The 23557-nt window shown below is 37.4% G+C and overlaps 1 protein-coding gene across 4 annotated transcripts in view; it reads right to left on the bottom strand.

Annotated features, from left to right (window-relative positions):
• Nucleotides 1-23557, bottom strand: part of SMOC2 (SPARC related modular calcium binding 2) — a 138136-nt gene that overhangs the window by 60975 nt on the left and 53604 nt on the right. For 2 of the 4 annotated variants that reach the window (XM_081940898.1, XM_081940899.1), the window contains exons 3-7: nt 21331-21437; nt 18281-18380; nt 10502-10549; nt 4672-4722; nt 2995-3069 (exon numbers count right to left, since the gene is read on the bottom strand). In XM_081940898.1, coding sequence (XP_081797024.1) covers nt 2995-3069; nt 4672-4722; nt 10502-10549; nt 18281-18380; nt 21331-21437 — 381 coding nt within the window. Of the gene's footprint in view, nt 1-2994; nt 3070-4671; nt 4756-10501; nt 10550-18280; nt 18381-21330; nt 21438-23557 lie in introns of all 4 variants that reach the window. The other 2 variants (XM_081940897.1, XM_081940900.1) reach the window with 2 other exon arrangements.

Here is a 23557-nt window from a genome sequence, read left to right as displayed (position 1 = left end):
GAGGGCCAATTTGGGACAAAAGGCACAGGTAGATGGTGGATGGTGAATGGCCCCTTCTATAGAGAATAAAGAGGAGCGAAATGGGAGGGAAGTTTACAAGAGACAACTTGTTCATTTAATTAGTGTGAAGATTTGTTCATAATTTTCAGAGACTCCTTGCCAAGTATTTTCTTGTACAGCATTGCATTTGGAAGATATCGGCCTGGCAGCTCTCCAAGGCTGATAAGGTCTGTGGTTGTAAATTCACCCTTGAAAGACTGTTTGCCAGGACTTTGAGGGATGTGGATGAGAGGAAGTCACATAAAAAGGGGTTTTGTCGGGCCAAGGAGTCTGCTTCACAATTTTGGGAAGCCTAGGTCAGAACAGGGATGCCTGACATGGCTAGTGGCCGGATGGCTGCAGAATCATAAGAAGTGACTTGCAATAGATCTGAGGAGTTTTAGGTTGGAAAAGATTATTATGCAGAGTAGGAATTGTTTCAAGCTCAGCGGGATGGGTTTCAGTCAGGAAACAGGTAAGAGCTACTGTCCTGCCCTAACCATGACACCAGATCCCCAATTTCCACTTGTCAAACCTGAGATTTATTTACCCATCAATGAGATACAGCATGCTATGGTAAGAAAAGCTATCGGAGGTTGGAGATATTTTGAAAAGTGCAAAATTCCTGCCTCCTAGGCTGGCTGAATGGTCTTTTCAGTTTGATACTTGCTGAGAAAGCAATTTTCAAATTCCCAAAGAAATCATTTATTGAGTCCAGTATACTCTGGCCAATCTCCTCAAGAGCAAACTGAAGGCACAATGAAATCTTCATTTTCAAAACACTGTATTCTGTTACAGGAGCTCATCTCTTCCTGAACAGTCCTTTGCCACAATGTGCTAGGCCTAATAAATTACTATCTTATTCTGTGATTTCCTCACACCTTTTTTTCAATGCTCTACTCTACTTCAAGGACAGGAATCATTATGGTTTTGATTTCTTTTCTCCTTTCTGTTACATAACTGCATTTTTAAACTCTTGTTATAGGAGAAACACTAGTGTAAATATACTAATATCGACAGGTATGCCAGCTGGAAACAAACTCCAAGCTTAGCCAAATCAATGTCGTACAAGGAATTAGTACTTTCTCACTTTTCAAAAGAAATTGGTCTCTTCATATCATGCCAGTGAAATATATTTTGAATTCATAGTTTTCAAACCAGCCAGATGGTTTTGACTTAAAGTCAGAGAAAACAATTACATTTCCTGGTACTAAAAATACAATTTAATGATGGTTTCCTATCCTTTTATGGTATCCAGAATCTACCGCCTTAGCCAGCTGCCTCATTCTGTGTAAAGATAGGGCCTGTCTTGGTACTTGCGAACAGCTTATATGGCTGAGTTGTCAAGCTGATTTTTACCATATCTATGGAGAAGGATTGGTTATTATTTTGTTTGACTTGTGGCCTCCTGTATTTTTACATATGAGATTAAAATTGGTTCCAAGCATAACACTTATTTTGCTTTAGCCATAAATAGTCTCCAGAGTAATAAAGATGAAATACATACTATTTACAATGAATTATATCTAGGCTCTTTTTACAGCTTGGCTTTATTTTTATCCTCTCAGAAATGTAAAATGTTATCTTCTCTCACAGATGGAGGAACAACAAATTTCCAATACACCAATTTATTTGTATCAACAAAGGGTTTTTTTTTCTTTTTTTTCCAGTCTTTTATGTTGCAATGGGAGAGAACAAGAAATATAGAAAAACTTCCTTGATTAACCTCCACAATTAATATGTGTTGTCCAATATTAAAAGAAAAGACTATAGAAATGTGATGTAGTTTTATACTCAGACTAGTTAGATTGTGTGCATCTTTACATTTTTTTGATTGAGCTGAGGAAGGGAAGCTGCATTGCAGTTGTTGAGTAGAAATGAAAAGAAAATGACTTATCCACTCCAAATTACATGGCTGACAATGTGAGGCAATGGTGGAGGTTATGAGTGGATGAAAACAACTTGGTGAAGGTGTTGTGTAGTTGCCAAATTGCTTGGAGCTTCAAATGTTGTTAACCCCCATAATTACTATTTAGAACCCCCCCCCTTCAGTTATTACCACACCTGCTGCTTCCCCCTCACTCTATTGCCTCTTCATTGGTCCTTTAGCCAAGATCAAAGGGGCTGTTTGTTTTCTGCATTGCTCAGTGATTGTGTCTAAGCTTTTGTAACCAGCACAGTAGATGCTAAGTTTTAACAAAACTAACAAAATTTTCTAGAACAGTGTTTAAAAAACATTTTCTGGAATTCAAAGAAATATGCAAGAAATTCTTTTAAAAAAATCAATATCAGATCTGGGGTACAATTTTTGGTTTTCTCTCATATTCATCCTCAAAGTTCTTCCCTTCTAATCACCAAATGCCCTTCCTTCTTGTCACCTACTTGACCAATAGGTAGCCAATGTGAAGTATCTTTTCATTAGCCATGATAATAATGGCAAAGGGTAGGGAATCATAAAAGAGAGCAAAATGAGAGCAAATCCCACACTTTGCTAACACTGATGACACCTAGTTTGGTAATGAAATATCTGCAAGACAATAATCAAGCTCAGTGAATGTGTATTCCCCCAGCGTATAATTTATAACATATAAAAATAGTATCCTAATGGAGTTTAATTCTGAGCACATTTTTAATATATAAAGATAAAACCACCTTATCCTTTTTGTATATCCTAAATCAGGGGTGTCCAAACTTGGGAACTTTAAGACTTGTGGACTTCAACTCCCAGAATTCCCCAGCCAGCATGGCTGGCTGGGGAATTCTGGGAGTTGAAGTCCACAAGTCTTAAAGTTCCCAAGTTTGGACACCCCTGTCCTAAATGATATCTAAGATCATTTATTTATTTGATTTACTGTAAAGTCTGCTTATTCTGCCTTGTTAACCAAACAGCAATCAAGACAACCTGAAAATACGAATGTTTGCTGATGCTGAGATGTTGCTAATTAAGATGCTTACCAGAATTTTTATTGGTCTTATTTTGTCTGCTCTTTACTTGCTCAGTCCATAATGTAGGGTAGCGAGAAGCAATATCTAGAACAATAAAGAACAAAATCAGACTGTTACAATGAAAAACATAATTGCTACCACGGTATATTAATTCAAAGAAATGAAAAACATAAAAATATGTCAGAACAATCTTTTAATTATGAAGGTATTTAGAAAATGTAGCATGACAATATTTCAGCATAAATACAGTATATGAAACAAATGTTCTTGTTAAATAACTTTATTTGACACTCATAGCAAATTATGATCCTGAAATCCAACATTCCTGGCATAAATGCAAAAACAATATTGATTGTCTGAATAACCAGGTTGAATCACAATGGGATAATTTTGGGGGGAAAAATGCTAGTAAAGCTGCCACTTTTTAAAAGATAACAATTTAAAAGGAATTTCATTTATTTCACTCAAAATGAAATTAAACACAAGATTATTAGGAGTGTAGATGTAGATGCAAAAATGTCAGCGTAGACATATATTTATGTACAGCATCTATCTGTCTCTTAATCTGTCAATCTTCATTTATCTATAATTTTGAATGATTTAGAGGGTTTGGCTTTCTCCTTGCAAATGGGTCAGTTACAGTGGTGGGATTCAAAATATTTTATTACCGATTCAGTGGACATAGCTTGGGGTGTGTGACTTGGTGGGTGTGGCAGGGGAAGGATACCATAAAATCTCCATTCCCACCCCATTCCAGGGGAAGGATATTGTAAAATCTCCATTCCCTCCCCACTCCATGAGGAGGTTACTGCAAAATCTTCATTCTGTCCCAATCAGCTGGGACTTTGGAGGCAGAGAATAGATGGGGGTGGGGCCAATCAGAGGCAGTATTTACCGGTTCTCCGAACTACTAAAATTTCCACTACCGGTTGTCCAGAACTGGTCAGAACCTGCTGAATACCACCTCTGGTTGGGTATCTCATATTCTTAGTCTAATGACTTACTATAATCTAAAAGCAATAAAAAATCCTTGTGTTATTTTAAAGTCTAATCAAGTTATGCTTGGTCTGTCAGTTTAATGTCAGCGTTCCAAGTAATGCACCCATAGAAAGCACAACTCTGAGGCAGGTAGATTCCTCAAAGAATAATTTATAGATACATCATATTGGCACAACTGGTGAAAAGCGATTCTGAAAGTTCCCACAATTTTCACTTAATTGAAAAGTGAAAATTCCCCCTTCCCCCCAGGTCATCAGTCACATTGTCCAATAGAGATGCTGGCTGGTTGCTTAGTTACTCCACTCCTCCTCTTCTCAGCCACCTGTTAAAATGGCCTTGGCTCCCATACTTTTTATTTTGATGGCCAACTGAGCCATCTAATTTTCTTTCTCTCTTTCTCCTCCTCTGCCTTGAGGCAACCATGAAGCTTCAAAGATAGCCTCAGCCAGGTTCGCTTCAGGTTGACATGGGCATTATCATGGTTACAGTCTAACACAACTGGAGGAAAATTGATCTAGATTATTAACTAGAATCTACTGCATCAGAAATAGGAAGTGACTTAGTAGCTCACAGAAGAGAATAAAAAATAAACCCTGGCCATATTTCCCTAATATCATATAGACAGTTTGTAACAGAACTCAGCTAATATTGCCAAGGCCTTCCCTTCCCATTTCTATAAATTCTCACCTTCTTCATCTCCTTGGGGCTGAGGCTCCAGTGCAGGAGCTGAGGCATCATCTGAATTCAGAATGGAAAAGATTTGCAAGGAGACTACAATTATGAAAGTAAGCTAAATAAGTGCACATATATAATAAATGATTGCTAGTTAATAAATTAACAGTTGCAAAAGTTTTTACCACACACATCAAATGAACAAATGTACACACAATTGTATGTGTACTTATTTTCAAGCTTTTTAGTCACTGTCTTAATTAAATTAAAATGTTTATGAGGGTTTCTGTCATGGACAAGAACATTTTCCAGTAACCCCATTCAATCCAACCTAGAAGTTCCTTATTTTCTCTTATGATTGCATCACATCCATGAAAACAGGATAAAAGTATGCACACAAAGTATGCATAATACTTTGAAAAATTACAAACATCTCACATTTATTTTAACGTATTTATTTACTCTAGGTAGCATATGTTCCCAGGGGAGCATAAAACCCAAATGTAATGCTTAGATAAAATACACAGCAGTAAAAAATATTAATGATTCAAACATGGATTTTAAAGCAGAACAGATTTGGGGACTTGGATGATTTACAAGGCTGGCATAAATAAAGCGACTTTATATTTATAAGACTCTTCCATTTTTGTTATTTTTATTTGTTCATAAATTATTAGCTATCTTGAATCCCTTCAATGTGAGATATTAATTGAAATAATGAAAAAAATGCATCAATTAAAACAAACTTTTTACAGTATTTTTTGTCAAAAAGATCTACCCTCCTTCTTTTAGAGATACTTGTCAAAAAAAATTCAAATGAATATCTTAAAAATCAGGTGTTAAGGTATGCCTAAAAGGTATGATTCATGTCTGTCTATTCTTAAGAAAACAATTCAGACATTTCTCACATATTTTCCATGCATACTACAAACTAGGCTGTAAGAAATGGTCCACATATAGACTGCAACAAAAACAATGTCACACTGTAAAGGTAAAGGTTCCCCTCACACATATGTGCTAGTCATTTCTGACTCTAGGGGGCGGTGCTCATCCCCGTTTCAAAGCCGAAGAGCCAGCGCTGTCCAAAGACGTCTCCATGGTCAGGTGGCTGGCATGACTAAATGCTGAAGGTGCATGAAACACTGTTAACACTTCCCACCAATGGTGGTCCCTATTTTTCTACTTGCATTTTTACATGCTTTTGAACTTCTAGGTTGGCGGAAGCTGGGACAAGTAACAGGAGCTCACTCCATTACGCGGCACTAGGGATTTGAACTGCCGACCTTTCTGATCAACAAGCTCAGCGTCTTAGCCACTGAGCCACCGTCTTCCTTTTTGTCTATACATTCCAATTTGGTTTTTAAATGTTTTTTTTTAGTTTGCTTTTTTCTAGCAGTATAGTTTTGGTGGCTTCTCTATCTTTCTAACTCACTCAACAAGGGGAGATACAGTATGAAGAGACCAAGGGTGATAATGTACAAATTAAAAGACCAATATATGAGAAAATATTCCTCAAATTATAAAACTTTTTAAAATAATGCCTTTATCATTTACATCTAAAAAGCAGGGTTGGAAAATGTTGTGTTTACTTGGTTAATGGTCAATTCTAAATAAAAAACCATTAAATGTTCACCTTACACTCCAAAGAAATGAATAATGATGCCTTTTAAAAATGGACATTGCACTTCTTTGTTTTTTAAAAAAGGAAGTAATAGCATACGCATTGCATATATCATTTACAAAATATATCTGGGCACCCCCTCAATAATATTTTACTTGAGTCTTCTGTCCCAATTTTCTTATGAAAGCTAAATTAGCAATAGTACTTAGACTTATATACTGCTTCATAGTGCTTTGCAGCCTTCTCTATGTGGTTTACAGAGTCAGCATATTGCCCCCAAACAATCTGGGTCCTCATTTTACTGGCCTTGGAAGGATGGAAGGCTGAGCCAGTCAGAATCAAACTCCTGACAGTTGGCAGAATTAGCCTGCAATACTGCATTCTAACCACTGCACCATCACTGCTCGTATATTATTTCTACTCTGCTAGTAAGACAATGTTGCAATGCTGATTATTTCTAGAAGATGGAGGTCATGATGGTAATATTGCCTAAGATAACTATGACCCTATGGGGTTTTACATTGCTCTATTTTATTTATATGTTTTTATTCCTACTTTGGGAATGGATACGTGTGGAACTTCTGATATTGTTAAAAATAAAACAAGAAAGTCTAGTTACCCTTTGGAAAAAGCACCTGACTGTGAATATTCATAGACAGTGAGAGTTACAATTTAGCTGTAAATAGAAGAGCATCAATTTATCTTGTCTACTCAAACAAAAAAATTACACTAGTGTCCTTAAAGATAGATAACGTGCCTCACAAAATACATCATAGTCATATTGTTATCAAAATCTTCTCTGCCCAGTACTATATAACAATATTGTGTTTTGCAGTTGGGCTAGATTATCAGTGGAATTTGTGACCAGGGATGCCATAGTAATATTGTCAGCACTGTCCCAATATCTTCGGCACAATGGGGTAAGCAAATAGAGCATTATCTTCCCAGAGCTACCTAGGTGAGAATCTAATGGAGATTCTCACCCTGCAGCCCCCAAAACAGTGGACAGTCTGCATAGCACCAGTGTTTTAAAATGTAAGAAACAGAAGAGAAATCAAAACTGAATGCAGCAATTCTATGTATGATTCTGTTCTATAGGGAAAGAAAGTTCCATGCAACTGTAAAACAAATTGCAGGCAACCAAATAAGCACTTTCTGTGCTTTGAAGTTCCGATTCCATTTTTAAATATTTGCATCCATGTTTTAAAAGACTGAAAATGTAAGGAACATGTAAGAAACATAATATAAAGAAAATATAAAAAACAACATGACTTGATTCCTGAAAGCCTTTTCAATGTAAAAATGCCCCAATCTTTCAGAATCTATGTTGGCTTTGTCTGGTCAACTGGGACCCAAAATGCCTCTTAAGCATCATACTAGCTATTTAATTAATGAGGTATTAAACCTTAACAGGCATTCTGCCAAGCTTAAATAAACATGAGTTGTGGCAGCTGGCTGGCCTCAGCAACAACCAACACATAAGCAGAACTTTGCTTTAGAAAACATTCAGCTTCACACCTGCTTTTGTTTCCCCGTGTCTCAAACACAGTGTGTAGCTGGAAGCTGGTGATAAGATTTCTTCCTTCATTGCTGCTCTGACTCAACACTCAGTCAAAGTTTAAAGACTACATAGCATGTTTAGTACTTTGCGTACTACTAAAAATGTCTAATTTATGACCTGTATTGAGTTTCTTCAAAAAAAAGCTAATTGACATCTGGAGCTGACATATTTGCCAGGCAAATGTATGAAAGAGCGATTGCCCTCAGGTAGCATATATACACAGCTCACATTACGCGGTTGAAAAGTTACTTGTGTTTTCATATGAAATGGCTAAGGGTGCTATGGTTCCTTTAGGAGCATAAATCAAGAATAGTTATATAATGTTGAATTGACATTACATAACTCAGCTTTCCTGAGCTTGGGCACTTCATTGCAAACCACTAAAGCAAATAAAGAAAAAAAAAACTTGAATACATATCCCCATTAATCTTGGGCATAATTCTACCGGCTACATTGTGAGGTAAACTGGTCCAGACAGATATATGAAAGATTTTAGCACAGACACACAACATGTCATAAAGAGATAACATTAATAAAAGAAACTGGCTCTGAATATAATCCATCAGTTTAATTTATTATAATAAATCCTAACCAGAAATTTTAACCTCCATTACCAGAGGACTGAATAAAAGAGATCTCTATAGTTCAATCTTAAGTAGAGCAGATTTTAGAAATCAGAATGGTCCAGAAAGCAGCAGCCAAGACTTTAAGGACTGTTAAGTACAGCACAAATCCTACTGACTGTGGGTGGTATGTTAGAATTGTAACAATTCACAAAAAGAAAATAGAGACACTGGATTTGGGAGTGGAGGATGAGTAGGACTAAATGAAACTGAATTTGATAGATTTATTTTGTTTCTGTTAAAACTTTTAAACATATCAATTCAGTACTAGAATTAATACATCTGATTATGCACATTTTTCCTAACATGCACCTGTAGGCATATTATTTTGCCAACATTTCTTTCAAGTCATAGGTTTCATAGCTATACACAATGTTACACACATATAGGCATTTAACATATATATTTTAAGTGGCAAAATACAGTTAGGAAATGTTGAAAGAAAACTTCATTTTGTACATGTATTATTTCAATGACTACAAATTACTTAAATTCCCATCAAAATGCAAACTAACCTAATTTATCAATTTCCCTAGGAGGAGGGGAAGGAAATACTCATGATCCTATATATCAGAATTGATCAGAATCCCATATATCAGCATATGTGCTGCAGTCCCTATTATCTCTCACTACTCACCCACATTGGCTAAGGTCAACAAAAGCTCCATGTTGCCTAACTCTGTCTTATATTAAAGATAAAGTTTTCCCCTGTTCAGTCATATCTAACTCTATGGGATGGTGTTCATTTCTTAGCCAAGGGAGCCAATATTGTCCAAAGACCCTTCTGTGATCATGTGGCCAGCATGACTATATGCCAAGGCACATGGAACACTATTACCTTCCCAGTGGTACCTATTTATCTACTTGCATTTGCATGCTTTCAAACTGCTAGGTGGGCAGGAGTTAGGGCAAGAAAGAGAGCTCACCTCACCTGCGAGAGGGGTATCACTGCTTGTATCTAACTGGGATAGAGTTGCAACAGTATTTTTTCTTCTTCTTTCTCCCTTTTCATTATTACTATCAGCTTTAAATATTTAAATTCCACCTTGCCAAACTGATACAAAATAAAGCATATTATAATTCTACTTATGAATAATTGTCCATATAAATTTTCATTTGGAGTAGGTTAGAACCACACTCCAGCTTGTACTGGGAAATGTTCAGCTAGAATATTCTCAGAAAGATATAACTTTATATAAATGCATTAAGATGAGCCTTTCTACCACCAGGGAAATTTATTTTCCAAAACCGTATGAAGGTAGATGCTTCAAATGGCAGGATACATGAGCCAAAATCATGTGATACTGGTTTTGGATTGGGGAGGCCTGGATTCAAGCTGTTGCTCTGAATCCTCTGCACAATTCTTAGTCAGTTACTCTGTAATAGCCTAGGCCTAGGCTATGTTATTAGGTTGATTATTGCTAAGTGCTACCTCAAGTTTCTCCAAAAAATAGCTAAATCCATGGTGCTCTCTGAGATTTCTTGAGACATTTCGTTACTAAACTAGATAACATCATCAGTGCGCAGATTAATACCATCCAAATTTTAAGTGCAATGCAAAGGAACCAATGGTTTCTTTTCATTAGATATAGCCCAAAAAAGTGTTTAATCAAGGAAGCATGTACCATTGTTCTCAGTTCATACTGAGATATATTTTTAAAAAAATCAGATAGTCCAAATAACTTCATTAAAGGATAACTCCAACTCTCTAAGTGATTTATAGAGTCAGCCTATTGCCCCCAACAATCTGGGTCCTCATTTTACCCACCTCGGAAGGATGGAAGGCTAAATCAACCTTGAATCTGGTGAGATTAGAACTGCCAAATTGCAGTCAGCCTGCAGTCAGCAGAAGTAGCCTGCAGTACTGCACTCTAACCATTGCACCACCGTGGTTCTTAATAAAATAAGAAGCCTAGGTTGCTTTTTCTTTTTTGATCCACTGAAATATATCGAATCCGTACAAAAGAAAATATTTTTTCCTATTTAATGGAGATTGATTATACATATATAATCTATAATCTTAAATAGTGTGATATTTACCTGTTTTTCCTGTACCTTCACGCTGTGGCAGCTTCTCATTTAGAGACCCTAAAAGTAGAGCAAAAAATAATGTAATATAAGAAGCATTGAAAGTACTGAGTTGTGTTACCAAATGTTAAAAGCAGCAGGAAAATCATTGTTTAGGCATTTATTCATATGAAGAAGAGACGAATAAGGCTTTTATTTCATAATGTGTTATTCTATAAAATATTCTATATCCCCGGGACTTACAATGCTCATTGGGAACTTTTACAGAAGAAAACAAGACATATTGCATGTGCATTGCATTTTAAGATATTGTAAAAAAAAAAAAAACTTAGTGAACAATACCTTTCAGCAATAATTGAACACCTGCTTCAAAAGTTCCTTCCCTTTCCCAAAGGCTCAATGTCTCTGGAATTTCTTTTAGCTCCCTAAATTTTGATCTCTTGACTTGGGAGTAGTAAAAATGTCTGGGATGCATCTGGTGCATTTCAACAAACAGTTTGTGGAGGATGGGAACATTTAACTTTCTGCAGCCAATGAAGCTGATCTGCTTTATGATGTATCTCTCAAGTTGTCCAGTGCTCTTACAATAGACTAATGGCTCATGGAGAGGTCTGCCTCCCTATTCTGAGTTACAACACAACAATGTTTTTTATCGGATTGTACCTCAACAGAGAGTACATAAGAAAAGAAAGTATATACATAGGTTTAAGCTGAGACCTGCCTTATTTGAAAATAATGACAAACAAAAACTTCTAGACCAAGTGTGCATTTCACTTCCACTTAGCTAAATTTCCCAAAAAGTACTTCTTTCAAACTGCAACTGGACTTTTAAATATTTTTCTTGAAGACATTTCACTTCTCTAATCAACTGGTGGGGAATAGAAAGCATTTGGTTTCCATCCTTCTGAGGCTGTTAAAATCAATACCCAGATTGTTGGGGGCAATACGCTGGCTCTGCAAACCGCTTAGAGAGGGCTATAAAGCAGTATGAAGCAGTATATAAGTCTAAGTGCTATTACTATTTATATTCCCATTATAACCCCAGGTGGGTTCAACGACAGAGAGCAAATAACTGGCTGTCTAGAAAGATTATAAATCCTTTCCATTCCCCACCAGTTAGTTAGCACTGAAGAAGCTTCATGGATTAGAAATGAAATGTCTTCAAGAATAATCAAGGATGTCCAGTTGTGGTTTTAAAAAAAAGCACTTTTGGGGACAACTATAATTTGGATAACTGAGAACTTCCATATACATTTATCTAAATGGTTTTGCCTGGAAGAAGTTGAAACGTAGTGGCAATCAAAACAATCTGGAATGCTGTTTACAAAGAATTACACAATTGTCAACATACAATCTGATACAAATTATCAGATATTTCAGTCAATGGATAAATTACTTACCAGAAGCTTGGATTTGGTAGAAGATTTGGATGAGTTATAAAATATGGTGGGTGGAACTAATGGGTATAACCTGAATAAATCTAGTAAAGATTCAACTAGACCATCAAACAGGGAATCATCAGACAGTAGTAATAGATTGGAGGGTTGCCAGTGCCCAATAATTAAGAAACAAAATCCAAATGAATTGAGTCTTAGATAATGCTGTTAGTGATTAATTTATCTTGTAATAAATTTAGGCTGGAGGTATGTAAGCTTTTAAATAAGCTTTTTTTCCTAGCTCTTCAACTTGAAAGAATTTTTTTAAAAAACCAGTTATGGTCCAAAAGAGTGCAAGAAACACAAAAAGTGTAGCAATTTAATATGCACACACTTCCATCTAAATAAATACTTGCCTGCTAGAAAATACAGTCCTGATAATTGAAATTCCTACTTCTGAACGATTCCTTTTTATGTGAAATACATGATACAAAAGACACATGTCACAAGCTCCTGTTTCATAAAGTAAGTTTAGCTTTTTCTTTATCAGAAATTGGTGTGAGTGGCTTTAATCAAATTTACTTTACAATTTGTGGTTGGTACAAGTTACATTAGTTCTAGTTACATTCAGGGTTTCTGCAAAAATACCACGTTCCGAGGAATCTCCAATGGTCAAAATTCTCCCCAATTCACACTGAACCTTGGCTACATCATGCCCATATGTGCATTCAAAAAATATCTTCTAAAATATGCTGAATTTACTGGAACTTATTTGGTTGGGGAGGATTGCCTGCTGCTTTTAGATCTTCCATTTATTGCTTTCAGGGGAAAAATCCTTAAGCTCTGGAAACCATTTTATTGACACATCAAAGGGATTACTATGGGCAAGGGATTTATTAGGAAAACCAAGGCAATTTCTTTCCCCAAACCAAACCAAAAACCCAAATTGAAGGGAACTATTTCCTGAAGGAAATACAGCTGCCATCAACTATATTGAGCAGCCATGTTCCTCTCTCCATCAAGTGCCACTTGGCAACAGCCATTCCATCAGGCTACAGAAGAGAGTAAGATGGATCAGGATTACTCCATCTGCTCAGCAGGAATCTCTACTTTTTATTTATTGATTTCTCTCCTTCAACTGCTTTCTGTTTGGCCTTTAAAAACATTGTAACTAAGAATTAGTGAATGAGATCATTTTTCTTTCTTTCCTCCAGATTGTTTTTTCAATTGGAAATAGATCTTTTAATACTAGATGCTTGTGAACAGGGACAAATTTACTAATACATCAGCCACTTCTTTGAAGAGTAGGGGGTGGAGAAGAAAAGAGAAGATCCATAGAGGTATCGGAGGGGTAAAGTGAAGGGTTTAGTGTTGAAGTTCTTATCACTGTTTTACTGGGAGTGGCCTGATCTGGTACAGAATCTTATATCATGGTATAATGTTGTTAAGGTTTTTCACCACATTTGATTAGATACATTTATATCAGGGATGAAACTCAGCAGGTTCTGACAGGTTCTGGAGAACCGGTTGCGGAAATTTTGAGTAGTTCGAAGAACCGGCAAATACCACCTCTGGCTGGCCCCAGAGTGGGGAGGGAATGGAGATTTTGCAGTATCCTTCCCCCAGGAGTGGGGAGGGAATGGAGATTTTGCAGTATCCTTCCCCCAGGAGTGGGGAGGGAATGGAGATTTTGCAGTATCCTTCCCCTGGAGTGGGGAGGGAATGGAGATTTTGCAGTATCCTTCCCCCAGGAGTGGGGAGGGAATGGAGATTTTGCAGTATCCTTCCCCCAGGAGTGGGGAGGGAATGGAGATTTTGCAGTATCCTTCCCCTGGAGTGGGGTGGGGAAATGGAAATTTTGCAGTATCCTTTCCCTGCCACACCCACAGAACAGGTAGTAAAAAAATGAATTTCACCACTGATTTATATGCTCCTTTGTTTGCAATGATCAATTCCACCTTTATATCTGGCAGACTGAAAACAAATGAGTTAAGAGAACAATAAAATTCCTTCACCATTTGAGTTGGGGCAATTATGATTCTGATGAACAATCTAGCAGACACCAAAATGGTGGCTGCATATCTGTTTTATAGATTCTGGGCTTATCTCTGATAGTCATAACTGTGCTTTCCTCGTGACTTGCTCCATAATTTGCATAAAAACACTGATGAAAAACAAACAAAGAAACATTTTTTTTCTCCATGAAGTGTATTATGCTGCCTTCTTCCGTGGCCCCTGAACATGGTCCTGTTTTACTTATCCAAATATTTAGCTACTTTAATAAGATAGGGTGAACAGAGCCAAACCTGCAGATGGCCAACTATGATCATTTGTCCAAGAATCATGTCTACATCTAAAGGATCACCAAACTCAGTTGAATATTGTACAATATAAAAATACAATATATCAATATATAATTGAAATATAGATAGAGATAGATTATAAAGAGACAGAGGCAGACAGAGAAGGAAAGAGAGTGAGAGAGACAGAAAGACAGAGAGGGGCAGGCAGACAGAGACAAACGGAGCGGGGGGAATAGTATTTTTCATTTTCAACTAACCATTTTTTCCTACCTGATAGAGGTACATGATGCTTATTTGAATTTTTAAGCATTCCCATTGCGGATCTTCTAAGACCTTATCTTTTTTTTTCTTGAATTTATCTTACATGTTAACAGTATGAACATCAACTAGGATTCCAAATAAAATTAGTAAACAAGAAATAGAAAAGGAATTTTCTATTGCAATTCTCTATTGCAATTCTCACCAAAATCATCTTAGTCTTCAGTCCCAAAGATTTCTTATGATAAATATTTTGCTTCAGTTTTCAGGATCACTCCCAACAATGCTACCTAGACCTTGATTTGCTAATGAGCAGGCTACATTGATTCTCCAGAATACTGTAAACAACTGCTAATAGGAACAGTTATGAACTGTGCAGATCTCAAATTATTTGGGAAATGTATTTTTATTTACTACTAGTTGATAACCCGGTATTGCCCAGGTATTTATTTATAGGGGGGAAATGTCCTGACCAAACATAATTTCTAATGTTGGATTTTCCCGCTTACCAGAGGAAGCCCCCTTGTGGAGTACTGTGAAGCTGTTGCCATGTGTTGCCAGTATTGTGAAGCTGTTACCATGCCAACTCTACTGCACAATAGAAGTCATTTTACAGCAGTACAGTAGAAGTCATTTTAAGGCACAACAGGCTGTATCTTAACAGAACACCCCCCCAAGGGGTGTTAGGGGTGCCTTACCCCTACAGTATTTGTTTCCAGAGAGTGAGTCATCTGTGTACCAAGTTTGGTTGAAATTGCTCAAGGCGTTCCAGAGTTATGCTACAACATATACACACACAGCCATTGACAGACAGACAGACAGACAGACAGACAGACAGACAGACAGACAGACAGACAGACAATGATTGTTGGTATTAATTGGTTGTAATCGACACAAGTTACTACATGGTGGACGAATATAATAATGCTTTCAAACAGTGCCTTATAATTACTGACAGCTTGATATCCAAAGGGCAAATCTGTAAAGGAAACTTGTATTTCAGAACTGAAGCACTATAATGTGAAAACTTTTTCTCTTGAGGAAACCAAAATATGCACAATTGCCATGTGAATACAAGGTGATCCAAAACTATCCTGTTTGAAAACTGTTTTGTCCTCACCGATTATTATTTTTTTCATTTACAAAAAATGTCAATTTTGTACTTAAAAGCAATAATATTGGAAAAGTCGGACATCTACAAAACAGTCAGAATAAAATATAGGTTTACAGGCATTAGTTTGGATTAAAAATCTAAAATTAACTTGGAGAACACTAATCCTCTATTCATATCCAAACGTCTCCCCCAGAATAATTCCACTGTCATTTTTTATGAATGCACGTAATTGACCATAATAAAATTTATGCCAAAATCCCAAGTATAGAATTGCAGCCTGAATGTCATACTCGGGTCATTTGAATTTTGCACTGAAGATTTATTAAATTATACTTCTTAAAATAAGGTCAGCAGGAAATTGGTTTATTGTTTTAAAGTACACTTATCTATTATTCTGTGACATAAAGTTCATGGCTCCACTAAAATGATAGGAAACCAAACCTCACAGAAACCAAGAAGAAAGTATAATAAATCTAATGTGCTGTGAGGCGCCAAAATAGTCAAAATATAAATTAGTCTATTCCAAGTTTTCTACTTGGTCTGCTTTTGAAAAGTATCCAGATGTTGCAACGGGTGTACAATGGAACAGCTAAGTTGGTCATCAGTGGTATGATGCAGGGAACACATACAGTTAGAACCAGTGATGGGTTTCAAAAATTTGTAGAACTTCTTATGTAGGTGTGGCCTCCTTTGTGGGAGTGGCTTGCTGGCCATGTGACCGGGTGGGAGTGGCTTGCCAGCCATGTGACTGGGTAGGCATGGCCAACTTGTAAAATGTGGTGAATCTCACTTAACAACGCTCTTGCTTAGCAACCAAAATGTTGGCTCAGAAACTCTGGCATTTGAAGCGTGCAAGTCTTAAAGCTGTCAAGTTATAAGACCCTTGCACCCCTAACCCTTTAGGAAAAAAAACCCCAGGGGTGTTCAAACTTGACAGATTTAAGACTTGTGGACTTCAACTCCCAGAATTCCTCCTCTCGTTCTTCATCTTGATGATGTGTGGATGGGTGGGGGGAGGGAACTGGAACCGGTTCTAAATGGCACTGTAGGTTTGTGGAACCTCTTCTATAGAAGAGCTTAGAACTGGCAGGAACCCACCCCTGGTTAGAACTGAAGGTCATCACTGGTTGGAAATGGTTTACCAGGCATGGGGTAAGGTGCACTTTCAGAACCCCAAATGGCTTATGACTGTGATGGCGAACCTATGGCATGCATGCCAGAGGTAGCATGCAACACTCTCTGATGGCATGCAAGCCGTCGCCCAGTTCAGTTCTGCCACATATGAGCACGCTGCCTCCCATTGGCCAGCTGGTCTGCAGATCTCTGCCATGCATGTGCAGGAGGTGGGCCACATGCAGGGGTTGCACACGCATGTGTGGGGTGCATGCACAAGGGTTCATGCATGGAAGTGTGCACATTGCATTTTGGGGGTTCGAACGTGCACTCTTTGGGCACTCTGACCGAAAAAGGTTAGCCATCACTGGCTTAGGGGATAGCTATCTGAAGGTTCACCTCTTGCAAATCTGCAGCAATGGCCCTCCTGGTTTCTTTTTTTAATATGTGTGTGTGTGTGTGTGTGTGTGTGTGTGTATGCACAAAGGGCCCACTTTTTACATGTTGTTGATTCCTGTGACTGTCTGGACTAGCCCTGTGCAGTTTTCTTGGTGCAGTTTTTCTGGAAGTAGTTTGTCTCCTTCCTAGGGCTGAGAGAGAATGACCAGCTCAGCTGGCTTCATGACTAAGGTGGGACTAGAACTCATGGTCTCATAGTTTCTAGTCTGAGCATCATCTGCTATACCAAACTTGCTAACTGGCTGACTGGCTCTCTCCCTCTTTCCCTCCTCTCCTGAGGTTAGAGGATCATTTACCTGACATTCAGCTATGTTGCTCCCAAGGTAGAGAATGCACTCAGCGGCCCTCACTTAAGAGAACAGAACAACAGAGTTGGGAGGGACCTTGGAGGTCTTCTAGTCAACCCCCTTGCTCAGGCAGGAAACCCTATACCGTTTCAGACAGATAGCTATCCAGCATCTTCTTAAAGACTTCCAGTGTAGGGGCATTCACAACTTCTGGAGGCAAGCTGTTCCACTGATTAATTGTTCTAACTGTCAGGAAGTTTCTCCTCAGTTCTAAGTTGCTTCTCTCCTTGATTAGTTTCCACCCATTGCTTCTTGTTCTACCCTCAGGTGCCTTGGAAAATAGTTTGACTCCTTCTTCTTTTTGGCAACCCCTGAGATATTGGAACACTGCTATCATGTCTCCCCTAGTCCTTCTTTTCATTAAACTAGACATACACAGTTCCAGCAACCGTTCTTCATATGTTTTAGCCTCCAGTCCCCTAATCATCTTTGTTGCTCTTCTCTGCACTCTTTCTAGAGTCTCCACATCTTTTTTATGTCGTGTAGATCAAAACTGCATGCGGTATTCCAAGTGTGGCCTTACCAAGGCATTATAAAGTGGTATTAACATTTCGTGTGGTCTCGATTCTATCAAGCAAATCATTTTCCTTGACAAACTTTTATTTCTTAATTGTTAATTGCTCAATGCACTTTTGAATTATCTCTTTTTTGTATTCTACGTTTTATTTGTTGTCAGCAGAATCAACGGAATAGAAAGATACAATAATAAGCAAATACTTAATTTAGCAGGTTAGCTTCTGGATACTTTGATTCAGTGTATCATGATAGAGAGTAAGAAAAAAGAAGATCAGCTTCTGCCACAATAATGCATATGTAGTTACCTGGGCAACGTGGAGTTTTATGTGCTACAGCTGTACCACTGATTGGACGGCCATTAGGGGTGACACACCAACAGTAGCCTGTGTAACTGTGGCACTGAACCTGTGAAAAAACATCAAGTATTTGAAACTCACAGAAAATAATATCTCATATTTTCTTGAGAGATAGTGTTGATTTCCCCCCCCCCACTTAGTACCTAAACCTGTGGCCCTAACCCATAAAAAAAATGAACCATCCTTTCCACAGTTTTGCAAAACCCATGTGTCATATCAAAATCAATAGGCTCCTTTGCTTTTATGGATTATATTAAGTGGATGTAGCTTGAAACTTGAATGGGAATAGGCAAAGGCTCAGCCCCGTGATCTGATTGGGGAATCACTAATAATATCTTCAGTGGGTATCCAGTGGCAGCTCATTCAGTCATTTTTTTTCTCTCTCTCCTAACTTGCATGGATAGAAAAAATAAAATGATACAATCTGAGTTGCTTGTTCGACCAAAGTTGAGTGTGTTGAATTTCAAATCCAAACTGAGTCACAACCTTTCTCAAATTAATATAGGCATTGTGGTGATGTAATATGAATTGAGCTTGTCCATTTATTTATTTATTTATTTTTGTCAATGTGGGGGAATGCCAGCAAAGAAGAAATAGCTGCAGCTTTATAGCACTCTTGTCTCATTTCCCTTATTTCCAAAAGCACAAATCAATAGTGGAATAAGAGCTAGTTTGTTTTACTGGTTGTGAAGTTGGGCAATGAATGTATACACACACATATACACATACACAATGAATGTCATTGTTCTATCTATATAATCTGTCCAGAAGTACCTTGAGATAAGATGAGTGCCCTATAAATTTTATAAATAAATACACTACTAAAACTGTCATTGTCATGATCTTTAACTAGGTGAAAAGATGCATCATAAGACAATACATTTTGATTCAAAATACTTCATATGAGCTAACTTACAAAATGCATGCAAAATCTAAGACCCATTCATAAATCACAAACATTTCTTTCTTGGGTTTGTGTACTCTATTAAAGTGTGGAGTGGATATTCATCCCAACACTCCATTAATTAAGGGGATCCTTGGAGTTCTCAGTGCTTAGTTATTTTCTTGCAGACGTTTCATTACCCAACTAAGTAACATCATCAGTGCTTGTGGTGTGTGGTTAGTTCCCTGTTTACATACATAATGTGCCCTGACAATATTGGTTGTTATTTTCTTGTTGGTATTTACTTGATTATGGTATTGTTTTATGCTTGATTTATCTGATATTAATCCCCGCTTATCTGGCTATAGCCTGCTAGAAAGGATGTGTTCCTTTTTGCTCCTTCTATTATTTGTTTTGACTGATGTGTAAATGTTATTTGTCTCTATATATCTGTTAATAACTGATTTGTCTAAATGCCAAGCTTCCAGGAATTCCCTAATTGTTTTGATGTAGTCTGGTCTAGAATGTTTCCAGAAGAAACTATGGTTGAATCTCTCCGTGAATTGTAAGATTAAGGAGTTTTCATCATGTCTTTTGGTTGCAAGTTTGTGTTCATGGATGTGCTTTGCTGATCTTCTGCTTGTCTTGCCTGCAAAGTAGCTGTTATTGATCTTCCGATTATATATTGTACATGAGTCATGTTTTTTCTTCTTCTTGTATTACTGTATTTGGTTTGATAGAAAACTCATACTAGTTTTTGACAGACAACCCATACTATCCCAGTGCTCCATTACCAAAGTAACAATCCAACCTCCCACAAGAAGAGCTATGTAAGAACATTATTCAGATTAGTACAAATGTACTTCAGAACAACGCGACGTAACACAAAAAGAAAAGAGACCATCTATTTAATATTTTCCCAAAAATGTATATCCATGCAATTTTATTAAAAAGTGTCTAACCACTTAACCCACCATAGCACAACCAACAAGAGCTATGAAAAGTATAATACTGGCATATATCAAAAACATCTCAAAAATAACCAACAGTTACAATCACACAGCATCACTGTAGAATGCAAACAAAATAAAGCTTTCCAAAACATCTTAAAAGGCCTAGTAGCCCAGGAAGAAGAAAAAAAATAGGATTTTTTTACATACAGTGTAGCGACTGTAACAACTACTATATGGACAGACTGGCAGAAGACTTAACAGGATGCATCTATGAACACCAACTAGCAATCAGTAGATACAATGAAAAATTCTTATTTAAGAATCCTACACTCAGATAAGCAGGGATTAATGCCAGCCAAACATTCAAGCAGAAAACAATACCCTAATCAAGGAACTGCCAAGGAGAAAATTACACTCCCACCAATACTGTCAGAACAAGCTACATTTCATATAATTATATACAATGACTGTATATAATTTCACAGTCATTGGCATTGATGATGTTGGATAGTGAAACGTCTGTAAGCAAACAAGCTCTGCAAGCTCAGAGAATACCAAGGACTCTACAGTTTGTGCTGTAAAATGCTATAAGTAATATGTCTGTGCTTCTTAATAAGCATTCACTTTTAGCTAAAATAAATAAGTAATTCAACAGATGGTAACCCAACTTTCAATAGAATCTCATAACGTGTGCATTAGTAGAGTTTCTTCCATCTACAATGTAATGGAGTCTCCAGACTTTTATACATCCTCACAACTTTTTCTGGAGAGTCTTCAAACTTGCAAACTACTTTTTTTTGAGAACAAGCAGGATTCTACTGGGTGGAGGAAAGGAGGAGACCATCAGAAATAACAGAAATGTACTAACGCAACATTGGATATCATTGGATATATCTGGCTCAGTTTTTACAACACTTGCAAGAAATAAGACAGGAAACGGGAGACACTTTCACAATACTGCTGGAAGCAGCATGAGATCTTCATCTTAACATCCTTCAGAACTTAAGGAATTTTAACAGTTAGATATTTTCTTATGAGCTGTTTTTATTTCAGAAACAACAGATTTCTTTAGAACCAATCAGTGGTAACTCAAAGTCACAAAAAGAGACTTAAGGAGGGAAAGAAATAGGTCAAATGAATAATCAAGGATTGTTTCAATCAACCTGGCTGTAAGTCCCATCATCGTTGCATTCTGGGATGAATACTTGCTGGAATTCCTTGCGTGCTTGTTCCTGGGTATATTTCCTCTCTGCCACACACCGTGAGACATCTAAAGAAATGAGATGAATTATTAATCCCTACACAAATGGGAATATTGCAAAATTTGCCTTTGTTGCAGCAGCATTTTGTTTTTTGTACTGGCTTTTATACTGGCCAATGCTTTTATACTGGCTTCCAATGCTTGAAAGCTATGAATGAACGGGGCTGAAAAATAAAGTGATAGCCACTCACAATATATTTATTTCCAAGTATGCCCCATGCACCACAAAAGTCATTTTTTAAAAAATAAGGGCATCTGTTGAAGCCCAGTCCTTTATTTGGAAATCTGCCCCATTCCCCCCCCCCCAAAAAAGTGATCCAAATAATCCCTGGAAAATTAAAAGAATGGTGGGAAGCAAAGTCACACTATTGTAGACTCTTGGCAATAAGCTCATAATGTTTTTGTAAACTTTAAAACGTGCCTATCGGTTCAAAAACATTTATTGTAAATGTTATTGGAATTAAACACTTTGTTCTAAGTCAACCAAAAACATTTGTTTAAGTACAAATTGGAGCTCAGAAGACTTTACATTCATGTAACATTCATTTTACATTCTATAATCAATGGATAATTATAGAAATGTGATATGGATGCTGGCCCTGGGTCAAGTTCCTAATTCAATTTCCATGTCTACCTCAACTTAATTGGTACTCTAACAACTTGAACTTGTTTTCATAATGTCATCAGAAGAAAGCAGTGGAATGAACACAAAGGAATCTTTAAAAGTTTTGTTTTAGAAGAGCTGTTTTCAAAAAGTCCTTAAAAGCAGAGGTGGTATTCAGCGAGTTCTGACTGGTTCTAGCGAACCGGTAGCAGAAATTTTGCGTTATTTGGAGAACCGGCAAATACCACTTCTGGATGGCTCCGCCCCCATCTATTTGCTGCCTCTTCTGTTGTTCTGCACAGGAGAACGGAGCTGGAAAGCAAGTTAATGGGGTGGGGAGGGAATGGAGGTTTTACAGTATCCTTGCCCTGGAGTGGATTGGAAATGGAGATTTTACAGTCTCCTTCCCCTGCCACACCAAGCCACACCCACCAAGCCACACCCACCAAGCCACGCCACGCCCACAGAACCAATAGTAAAAAAAATTGAACCCCGCCACTGCTTAAAAGACTCAACACAGAGAGCCTTCCTTCCAATTGACTTATTCACATAGGAAGCCTGGCCCACAAAGATTAACTCTTTTTACAGGGTTACCAATATACTATGAGCAGAAAATGTGACAAAAGTTGGAAAAAAAATTTAAAAATTAGGGGGGGGGGGGAATGTAACAGCAATGGCAAAAATAATAAAACAGTCTCAGGTCCCCAAACACAGAACTTCACACACATAGATTTATTGTTTGGGATCTCATCAGTAACTCCAATGGGTAACAAATTATAAGTTGGGACTCTCACACTCTCCCTCCATCCCAAGCCTTCTGGATAAAAACAAAAGGGAAGTAACAAGTGACACAGAGATAAATTGTAGCTGCACTCTGATTTCAAATTTATTTTATATTTACTTTTGTTAAATTGATAATTGGATTTCTTTATAAGTCTTATCTATTATAAACTTGGATACAGTAATTAAAAATGGTGTTCTGTGGGCTCACACAAATTTTGTTCATTTATGACTAGAAAGCTCAAAATTTTGAAAAATCTAGCCAAAGTGCACTTTAAAAGTTAGGGAAAGCATTCAAATCATGACAACTGGAATTTCTCCAATCCTAACACCAAAACTAGCCACACAAGGCATCTATATATTCTGCACAAAAAAATGACACATTAAATCTGTTTTTTTCCTTTGTTCTGTGTCTTGGCATGTTTGTATACATGAATACCAGTGGTGGGTTTCAATTTTTTTTAGAACCTCTTCTGTAGGAGTGGCCTGCTTTGTGGGAGTGGCTTGCCAGCCATGTGACTGGGTGGCGTGGCCAACTTGTAAAATGTGGTGAAACTCACTTAACAATGCTCTTGCTTAGCAACCAAAATGTTGGTTCAGAAACTCTGGCATTTGAAGCACGCAAGTCTTAAAGCTGTCAAGTTACAAGACCCTTGCACCCCTAACCCTTTAGAAAAAAAACCCAGGGGTGTTCAAACTTGACAGCTTTAAGACTTGTGGATTTCAACTCCCAGAATTCCTCCTC

This window comes from Natrix helvetica (assembly GCF_964273705.1).
Source record: "Natrix helvetica genome assembly, chromosome: 2".
Classification (NCBI taxonomy): domain Eukaryota; kingdom Metazoa; phylum Chordata; class Lepidosauria; order Squamata; family Natricidae; genus Natrix; species Natrix helvetica.
Note: the sequence above shows the minus strand (reverse complement) of the source record. Positions and strands in the feature narration are given on the sequence as shown.